The sequence below is a fragment of the Lactuca saligna genome, chromosome 5, assembly GCF_052625555.1.
Source record: "Lactuca saligna cultivar CGN05327 chromosome 5, ASM5262555v1, whole genome shotgun sequence".
Classification (NCBI taxonomy): Eukaryota; Viridiplantae; Streptophyta; class Magnoliopsida; order Asterales; family Asteraceae; genus Lactuca; species Lactuca saligna.
This window is the reverse complement of record NC_136421.1, coordinates 191590124-191601111: the sequence shown is the minus strand read 5'-3', so window position 1 is coordinate 191601111 and position 10988 is coordinate 191590124. Positions and strand designations below refer to the sequence as shown.

Genomic DNA, 10988 nt, shown 5'->3' with positions numbered 1-10988 from the left:
GATTCTAAGCATAATTAAGGTCCCAAACTATAGATCTACCCTCCCAAGGCTGAAATACCACGTAAAGCTGCAAACATTACGTCCATGCATGATATCTAGGGCTCAAAATGGCAACATAAACTCAATATAAGGTTAGATGCATAAAAGCTTGCCTTTAGCTTAATAAAGCTTGGATCTTTGGGCTCATAAGACATCCTACAATCCAGATCTGAGGTCTCATGACATGCTCAAATGACTAAATGACCAAAAGATGGATGGGAGTAAACCCTAAAACTCCCTAGAATGAGGTCTAACAAAAGAAAGGATCAAGATGGTAGCATTTTACCTCCAACAGAAGCTAATCACTTAAGAACACTTGCTCCAACAGTTCCTCCTTGATACAATCCGCGTTGGTCTCCAAATCTCCTTCCAAAATGCACAAGAACACTCAATTTAGTCTCTCCCTCTCTTCTCTCTCTCTCTCTCTATCTCTCTCTCTCTCTCTCTCGCTCGCTCTCACAACGAGTGAAACTGGTATAGGGTTTCTCACAGAGCTCTAAGGTGACAAGGGAGGCATATATGAAGGATTAAGGTCCTTTAAATAGGACACTTACCCTAAAAATTAGGGTTTTCTCACTCAGCACCTACTCGTTGAGTTGGGGTCCTCCAACTCGTCGAGTAGACTCTCAAAATCACGCGGCCAATAACTCCTCTAGTCGGCGAGTTGGGGCATCCAACTCGTCGAGTTTCTCTGAAATAAAGAACGTAAATAATTAAATATTATACCTGGGAGTTGGGATGTTACAAATATGAAGTTGGAAGTCTCAGATAGCAAGAATATAGCTATTGGTACTCCTAGCAAACTAGAAGGAAGGTCTCATAGTCATGGGGACTTATGCGATATTAACAAGGATACAACTGCAAATCTAACTAATATAATAGAGAAAGAAACTGAAAAGGTAGAAACATGTGTGGAATTAAATAAATCACATAGCAATGTACATGTACTTTTTTATAGCGATCTTGTTCCCAATGCTTGTTTTATAAGGCACAAGGACAACAATGTGAAGATAGGAATTAGAGATCATGATGAAAATTGTTTTAGTTACAATCATCATATCAATAAAATAAAGGTAACTCTTTCATGGATATGTAATTATTAAGGAAACAAGTAGTGAAAACATATCTAGTTTACATGAGAGGTATCATTCAAAAAGAGGTCATTAACATTCTCTAAGTTTCTTTTTTCATATATAAATCTAGTGATCTAATAAACATGTTTATGGATGCTTCTATAGTGAAATTTAGCATTAAGTTGTTTATAGTTCTGTAAGTATATTGTGAAATGCCAGAAACATCGACAGTTAGTTCTTTAAAGGTTCGTATGCAGTCACTCACTCACATAAATCTTAAAACAAAAACCTATCCATTTGGTTCTTAACTTTATTTTTTTATATATATTCCCTTAGATAAATGTTATGGAAGCTACGCCAATAGTTCAAGGAGGTGAAATATACTTAGGGGTATTTGCTGAAAGCAAGAAAGTTAGAGATGACAATAGATCACTAGAAAAAACAGGTATTTCATTAAACAGTGAGACTTTAGGATTCATATTGGAGCGTAGTCTTCCGCAAGCTTCCCAAAAGCAACCTCCTCTACAATCGGACAATCATCAACCATCATCCACGTAATATAAAATTCCCTTTTTAGTTTTAACATGTATATATATTAATGATACTACTTTTTTTTTTGTGAATATAATATATGGTTTGTGTGACTAAGTTATCAGGTCTCTGGATAGTTTAATTTGAGAGACAGATGTACGACAAATTATTTAGAAAGTAACTTGGACAAGGAAATTGGAAAAAATAAAGAAGAAGAAATGGTTGTGAATACAACATAGTTACTGTACCAATCACATGCGTATTGGCACGCCATCAGTCAAAGTAAAACGAAAATGGGAAACGAGAAGCATCAATCAATTGAAACCTTTTTTTTTCTATGAAATCGTAATTTCTTCAATCGAAATGATTTTTTATATGAATTGCGATTTCTGTGAAATCTTTTTTCGTTGTTGTTTGTTTCCCTGTGAATTGAGATATCAATGTCTATTGCTTTTTGGTGTAGTCGATGTTTTGCAACGATGATTATTGAACTATTCGAAAATCACGTATATAAGGAAAACGTAGTAATGTTTTTGTAGGAAATTGCTTTTTTTAATAGAAAAACAAACTAATAATCAAAACTACGTAGTTTTGTTTATTGGGTACCTATGTTTATATACCCTTAAGGGTATATTCATTTTTCCTTTTATATATATATATATATATATATATATATATATATATATATATATATATATATATATATATATATATATATATATAAATTTTGACGAAATCTACAGAAAAATCCCATTATTTTGGAAAAGTTACGATTTGGTCCTATGACCTATTGAACAAATAAAAAAGGGCTATAATGAATAAATTAACAAGTTTCTTTAGTTTTTCCATTCAAAAAGTTAAATACTCGGGATTTTTCTGTTTAACTTTTTTTTTAAGATTTATGAAATTTTCCGAAATATTTAATCATTTTTTTTTAGCAAAAATAACCACTTTGTTTAGAATGGTCATTTCGGACCAAGAAAAAACATTTTTTTAAGTGATTCCGGAACGACATTCCGAATTCCAGGCTAAAATTTTGGATTTCGGAACAATAAAAAACTTCAGAATTTCAAGAACAACTCCGAAATCCGAATAAAAATTAAGGAATTTTGAGAAAAGATTTTTGTTTTTAAATTACATTCAACAAAAGTTAATAAACATCGTAATGTGAACTATATACAATAATAATACATAAAATTAAATATTTTATTGAAAAACGGTGACATTAAATATTTTGAAAATATATAGTTCGAAATCCCAAATAAAGACTTATTTGAAAACTATATATATATATATATATATATATATATATATATATATATATATATATATATGAATAATACTCTGAAATGAAGAAATTCTAGAAAAAATTGTCTATTTTTAAAATAAATGATAAAAAAATTGCTTTTTAATTAAATTTAACAAAAAATTATAATGTGAAATATATATATATATATATATATATATATATAATACTTTTCAATAAATTAATACATTTTATTGAAAAATGATGACATTAAAGGAAATGATGGTTACAATTTTCTAACCTCAACCTCCATCACCTCTTAACATCTTAAAACAAACCCTAATCCTCTCTCCGTTATTTTTAAACTCATTTTGATGTTCTTGGTGGCTCTTGAAGGAAGAAGAAGGCTAATTATCGTCAAGGGGACATCTTAGCAAGCTTAGAGATTTCATTTGAGCACCTCCTGGACATTTGTTAGTCATGAAGACTTGATATTTTTGGGTCTTTTGCTATAGATCTAGGTTTATTGCATGTTTTTGTCCCTTATTAAGTTTAGAGTGGTAGGTAGACCTATAAATGTGGTGGGTTTGAAGTGAAGCGACCTTGATCCAAATTCGTTTAACAAATTTCAAAATTCAATCCAGATCCGCTCCGTAACCCACAGGGTTTAGAATAATCAAATCCATATCCTTATCCACCGAATCAATAGATATCCAAATTCACCCCATACCCATTAGGTTTTTTGAATAATCAAACAAAAATGTTTAATTAGAAAAAGCATTACATACTTGATGACTTTCGATTGGAATTAAATTCACTATTATAGTAACTTCCGATTGATTTTTGAATGTCGAATACAATGATAGAGAGTAACAATTGCAAACTTTCTTCTAGTTGACTTTATTGATTTATAGATAAAATTAGTGATTGGCTGATTCTTGTTAATAGATTATTTAGAATTTGACTCCTTGAGTCCTATGTAAAAAAAGTTTGGTCTTCGGTTTTTTTTCCCTTTGCACTTTCGATTAGAATTAAAATTAAACTTTAGAAATTATAAAAACGTATAATTCTAAAATTTATACAAGGTTGGTTAATAAATAGATCGGATCGATGATGATCCATACCCTGATCCTTTTAATAAAAAGGTTAGCGGGTAAACGAATCAAAAATGTTTTAAACCCATATAATTTTTAAGAGTTTGGATTGGATTAGGGTTAAAATTCGTTCAATTTCCAGGCCTAATGATAGGATGAGATAAATTTTGCAAATTTATGGCTCATCAAAGTCCTTTAAACCTTATATCTTTTGGATCTCGAAAATTGTATGCGATTTAAGGATCTTGCATGAGTTTTAGGTTATATTCTTCATCTTTTGAGCTAAAAATGAAAGACATGAGTTTCAATAAAAATCCTCCTTAATAAATGAAGGTTTTTTTTGCCACTTGTCATCTTCTCATTCATTTGAACACATGGCATTTTCTAGATTTTTAAAATTTTCTATTTTCCACTTGTCATTTTATTGTATTTTTTATTTTATTAAATTAAAATTCCACATTTAATGTGTAAGGTAATATATATGTAAAATATTTATTAGAAAGAGTTTATATATGTAATGTATTCAATACATTAAAATCTCATTAATTTTAATAATTCAAATTTTTCTATTTTTCTTATAAATTCAAACTTTTCAAATTGTTAAAATTTTATATTTGTTTTTTTTAATTAAACCCATTTAATACATGGATCTTACACCTAGTAAGTTATAACGATAACAAACCCTAATAAAAGATTTTTCTTTTCATAAATTAATTCCCTCTAATATTTTTATTTCACAAAAATCCTTAATTTTCCAAGATAAAAAAATAAAAAAATAAATGACAATTCTATACGACTGAACTACGGTGACAAGGTCCACAGTGCTCAGCACTTATCTACCGTTCGATCTTCAGATATCCATCAAATCAATGGTTTGTCAGACAAACGACTTCAAGTTAGCGTCATTTTAGCATAACTTGAACCGAATCGCTCATCAGACACAGCCCAGACTCAATAGCAGCAATACGAACCCTCTTTCCCTCTCTAGATTCTCTCTCTACCCCGAAAATCAGTCTCACTCTCGTTAACCCTCACCGTTAGATATAAGATTTACAGATTCAGGTGTTGAAATTCTAGGTTTGAATCGCTTAATTTGTTGTTCGTGAAGCAGATGTGATTGTTTGAACGGTGGAGGGATAAGAAGATTAGGGTTTTTAATTCTTTCGATTTTGTAATAATTGTCGCTTGTTCGATCTATTGGTTGGAGGATATGGACCCGTCATCAGTGACTCCGGCGAACAACAGTAGGGTGGATGCATCGTTAGTGTCCGACGCCGACTTGATTTCTGTTACTCAAACGCTAGCGAAGGAGGCGTATGTGCTTTTTCAGTTGGGGAAGTATGTTGAATGTCTGAAGGTCTTGAATCAGATCTTGGAAAAGAAAGCCGATGATCCGAAGGTGAATTTACTTATCTCTGTCTTCAGTGTTCTTTTGCGTGTTTAGTGTCTTGAAATCGGATTGAAATTCAAAATGTATTATTGTATTGGAATTGATTTTCAATGGTAATGATATGGAGAAGTTTTCTGATCGCATGAAGTTCCGTTTCTTTACTTCAACCGGAACACTGAAACGCTTCATGTAGGATTCAACTGAGACTCATGTATCAGTTTACTAATCAACTTCTCAAATCGCATAGAAATAGATGATCCACATAAATGTGATTGATTGATTTAATTCACAATTTGAACCAAATATCACATCTATCTTAGAAAGTTGCTAGAATTTGGAATGAATTGAGTACACAGCTTGTATCAAATAGTTCATTTAGGTTGCTTTATTGGCTAATTGTTCTTTCCCCTGGATGTTTGAGGTTTATGGTATTAGAAAATTGTCATCACTGGCATACTTGGTTGATGTAAGTTCATGAAAAATAGACGTCATTGGGGAATTTTAATGGATAAGGGGTCAAACAAAAGATATGATGAAATTGAATGCAGCAAGATCCGGTGAAATGTAGAAGTCAGGCAAAAGCAAGTTGTAGGCATCATAAATACTGTCGGGTTGTTCGAACGTCAATACGTCATATATAATTATATATATATTTTTAAATATTCTGTTGTTATCCACGATTGTTGTTAAATATGTTTCGCGTGTCTTTGCTTTGTCCTTTTCTTCTTTTTTGATGACTATTGGAGGTGTTACTCATGTCGGAATTGTTCGAAAAGGTAAATTACTCGTGCCATAACTCTTAAATGGACATGATGAGGTAATCATGTTAGAATAGGTCAAAAAGGTAAGTTAATCATGTAAGAATTGATCGAAACTAGAACGATAAGTTATTCGTGCCATAAATAGATGTGATGATGCTGGTTGAAACTAGTATAGGTGTTGGCCTAGTAATGATTAATTTGGACTTAGAAGATGAAAAAGAACTACTTTTTTAGGAATCAAAGCATATGTAACAAGGAAAAATAAGGATGCTTTCTTATTTAAGCACTGTATGCTTTCTACTTCTCATTAAAAAGACAAAATTGATACAGAAATTGTAAGGGTGAAACTCATATGCTAACACTGTACAGCTGTCACTCCTAGATAGGTAGCCAATAAGGACTCTAGCTGTGCTATTTATTCTTGTTCTTGAAACATAGACATCAAGTTCTTGTCATAACTTGTTGAGCATTTATGTATTTTGGGTGCTAATTAATATCAAACATTTTACACGTGTAAATAGCATGTGATAGATGACATTTATATTCTGTTGTGGTTATATGCACTAATCTTGTTCTTTTTTAAGGTTTAAAAGAAAAGAACGTAATGAGCTTTTACACCATTTAGGATTTATATTGGAAGCTTTTTCTTTTGTGATTTTGTTATCTTTCAGGGACATTTTATATTCTGTTTATGTACATTGTTTCATTTTTTGCAAGCCGATGAATCAACTAGTCACTATGTTTCAAAAAAAGAATTACATTGAACATATAAAATACCATATTCTAAATTCAAAAAGATTTAGTTGAAAGGTTCTTATTACCTTATTTTGTGTTATATAGCAGAAGCTTGTTCTTCTTTGTTTTATGGCCTTACTTCCTATTAATTGAATTCTTATGGATATTTCCTTTCTACATATTGCACCTTTTTATATTCAGGTTCTTCATAACATTGCTATCGTGGAGAACTTTCAAGATGGATTTTCAAATCCAAAGAGATTTTTAGAAGCACTTGATAATCTCAAGGTATGTTTAACGTTCCTATTTGTTATAAAATATTTTTCTACAATAAAATTCCCACTTGCACGTGTTTGACTTTTTTCTTGATTTGGTTAAGAAACGAAATGAGAGACTTGCTCATTCATCTGGAGAAAACTCAGAGGCATTGAACAACAAGATCAAAGCTCTGGGAAATAAGGGAAATAATGCTGTGGGACAGGGCAATTCAGCTGATGATTTTGATGTTTCTGTCATAATGTTCAACAGAGTAAGTCAACATGTTTTTTCTTTTGTTATTATTTCATCTCTCCATGGTTTTATTATTAGCTGATTTTCTGCTTCCATATTGTTTCTCTTTAGGCAGTCATCCTCTACCATCTACATGAATATGAAAAATCTTTCTCCATTTTGGAGAAATTATATCAAAATATTGAACCGATAGACGAGGTAAGAAAGTAAATTAAAATATCAATTTTGTCAAGGGAATTATATTCCAGTGTGCTCATCAGTTTATTTTCTACAGAGGGTAGCACGCCATGTTTGTCTCTTGTTACTGGATGTTTCTTTAGTATGCCACCATGCTTCAAGAGCTGCAGTAAGTTTCTTATTTTATTATTTGTCTTTATAAAGCAAATTGTACTTTTTTTTTCTTATTAAAACATTATACATTGAAAAATATACCAAGGTGATTAATTTGTCCTCTTTCCAGGATGTAATCAACTATTTGGAAAGAGTAGGTGGCAATAACCTAGGCAACCAAGGTGATTCCGGAACCTTGATTCAACAACAACAATCAACAAACCTAGTAACAAAATCCACCTCAGCACCCGCCAACGTGATCATATCATCAGATCCAGTGAACCCCGATAACACAAATGGCCCTGAAAGCCCACTCTCTCGCACCCTCTCAGAAGAAACCCTCTACGAATCCCTAATCTCAACTCTTGATGTCACCAATGCCCCAACAAGACCCTCAAACAACCCCACCCAACCAGATGACTCCCTAATCACAGCCCCTGATTTACGCCTCAAAGTCCATCTATACAAAGTCTGGCTCCTCATCCTCACAAGAAACCTAAAAGCTGCTAAACGTGAAGTCAAATTGGCTATGAACATCGCACGCGGAAAAGACTATTCCCTCGCGCTTTTCCTAAAATCCCAACTCGAATACGCGCGAAGTAACCACCGAAAAGCCATAAAACTTCTAATGGCGTCCGTTGGTCAAACCGAGTCAACTTCATCCTTGTACTACAACAACCTCGGATGCATTTACTATCAACTCGGAAAGTACCAGACCTCAGCCGTCTTTCTCTCAAAAGCACTAGCCAACACCAACACCCGAAAGGAAAAACTCAAGCTCTTTAGCTTCTCACAGGACAAATCCGTCCTTTTCGCGTACAACTGCGGGTTGGTTTATCTCGCGAGCGGGAAACCGGTCCTCGCGGTCCGATGCTTTCAACAGGCCGGTGCGGTTTTCCTCAAACGCCCGCTTTTATGGCTTCGGATCGCCGAGTGTTGTATTTTGTTTTCCGAGAAGAAAAACGATATCAATGTTAATGTTGTTGGTAGGGGAAAATGGCGACAACTCGTTGTCCAATGTTGGAATTCGAAAAACACAGTGCAAGTTGACCCGAATCTTTCCTTAACTTACGCGAAAAGTTGTCTTCTTAACGCGTTACATTTACTTGAAGGGTCGGATACGGATACAAATACGAATACGAACCCGAACCCGAACCGGGACCCGAAAACGGTGAGTTCAAATGGAGAGGCAAAGGAGGCGAAGGTTGGGAGCACGTTGCTGCAAAGTTCGATTAATGAATACAAAGGTCTTTGTGGGAAAGAGAACCAGATGATTTTGCAAGCGGTTCTTGCTGACCTGGCGTTTGTTTACTTGGAGCTCGGGAACGCTGTGAAGGCGTTGGCGACTGCCAGAAGTCTCTTGAGACTTCCGGAATGTTCTAGGGTTTACGTTTTCCTAGGAAACATGTACGCTGCGGAAGCTTACTGTCTCTTGAACCAGCCCAAACAAGCGTCTGAGTATTTGTCGGTGTATATTTCCGGTAAAGATAACAACAACACAGAGTTTCCTTACAGCGAACAGGATTGTGACATGTGGCAGGTGAGGAAAGCGGTGGATTTAGACGAGCCAAATTCCAGTAATGCGCTTTCACAGGACCAATGGTTACCGCAGGGGGGACTGTGTTTGAAGCCGGAAGTGGCTCGTGGGGTTTTACTGGCCAACATTGCCGCCATAGCGGCGGCAGAAGGTGATATGGAGCGGGCGGAAGAGGCGGTGGCAATGGCGTTATCGGTAATTCCAGACAACGTGGAGGTTGTTCTTACCGCGATATATATCGATCTGGTGCGGGGGAACACGCGGGAGGCGGTGGGGAAGTTGAAACAGTGCAGCCGGGTAAGATTTCTTCCGGGGAAGTAAAAGTAATGAGTAATGATTGGTGGGAATTTGAAGGCCTTGAGAGTTTGTAGGTAGGTGAAATGATCCTTTGAAATCGAGGATTTGATTTGTAACATATATATAGCTGAAAGCTCAGGGTAAAAAGTTCTTTTTCTTCCTTACTCTTTTGGATTTTTTTTCCTTATTTTTTAAAATTTCTGTCGGGTGGTGGTAGTAGGGGGATATGAGACTGTTTTGGCTAATTCAATAGATTTGAGATGTAGTCTTGATTTTTTTTTTGAGTCTGTTGTTTTGGATGTACTCATTTGAAGAGATGCTTAGTTGGTTTAATGGGAGTTGGAATTGAAATACACGGGGGGACTTGTTTAGTTTCATGTTGCTATAATTGGGGAGATTTTTTTTTTTTCAAATTGAAAAGCTAGATAAGACCAAACGGAAGCAGGATATGCTATTATAAAGTGCAATTTTATTTTATCAACATTTTCATCTATTTCTCAACTTACTGTGTAAGTTGTATATTTCGCCACTGTAATGTGGAGAAGCCACATGAAGATATATAAGTTTCATGACAATTAACTTTGGGGAACAAAACATCTCCATCATTGTAAGCAGGTATGAACATGCATACACATAGGGATGTGCTTTGGACCGGAACCAATCCAAACCCGAAACCCGAATTGGATGAAAAGTGGGATCCGAAACCTAGACCGGTTATATTATGAGACCGGTTTAGTTCGAGTAATATGAGTTTCAGTTCGGTTGTTAACCCAAAAGGACCAAAATAATACAAATAAACATTTACACTATGTTTTTAAACTGAATAATCCAAATAAACCAAAATGACTCGAATAATCAAAATAAGAAAATTCTATATCTAGTTCACGGAAAAAAAATAGTAATTTAATATTTTTTCTTGAACTAAATATAAAATTTTCTTATTCTGGTTATTCGGGTCATTTCGATTTATTTGGGTTATTCGGGCCATTTCGGTTTATTTGGGTTATTCGGTTCAAGTGACTTCACTTTTCAGGTCGATTTTTTTGGTCCGATTAAACATTTATTCGGGTAATCCGGACCGAATAACTTGAAACCCGAATTAAGCAAAAATAGATACCCGAGAACCGATCCAAATAACTTATTCGGTCCTAATTCGGCTTGGTCCGGTCCAGGTTTCGGTTTTGGGTCGGGTATTCAGTCAAAAATCACGTCCCTACATACACATATAAGTAATTGTATATGTGTATGTATGTTCATACCTACCTGCAAAGATCCATGCATGCATAACCAAATACACCAGATTAGGGATGTTATTCGGGTCGGAACCGAATCGAACCGATCCGAACCCGAATAAACCGAAAACCGAATACAGGTATTTGTATTAACCGAAAACCGAATCAAATAAGCAATATGGGTTCGGTTCGGTTCAGGTATTATTCGGTTCG

At 34.4% G+C, this 10988-nt stretch overlaps 1 protein-coding gene across 1 annotated transcript; it reads left to right on the top strand.

Moving 5' to 3' along the window:
- Positions 1-4951: 4951 nt before the first annotated feature.
- Positions 4952-9822, top strand: LOC144998168 (Tetratricopeptide repeat (TPR)-like superfamily protein). The gene is made up of 6 exons (XM_078957989.1): positions 4952-5382; positions 7071-7157; positions 7249-7398; positions 7491-7577; positions 7654-7725; positions 7840-9822. Exons 1-6 carry the CDS (start codon positions 5194-5196, stop codon positions 9565-9567), a joined length of 2313 nt encoding a protein of 770 aa, XP_078814115.1. The 5' UTR covers positions 4952-5193; the 3' UTR covers positions 9568-9822.
- Positions 9823-10988: the final 1166 nt, after the last annotated feature.

Coding starts and splice junctions, on each gene's coding strand:
- LOC144998168 (XM_078957989.1), top strand. CDS start 5,194: ATGGACCCGTCATCAGTGACTCCGGCGAACAACAGTAGGGTGGATGCA. Junction 5,383..7,070: donor AGAAAGCCGATGATCCGAAG/GTGAATTTACTT, acceptor TTTTATATTCAG/GTTCTTCATAACATTGCTAT. Junction 7,399..7,490: donor CTGTCATAATGTTCAACAGA/GTAAGTCAACAT, acceptor GTTTCTCTTTAG/GCAGTCATCCTCTACCATCT.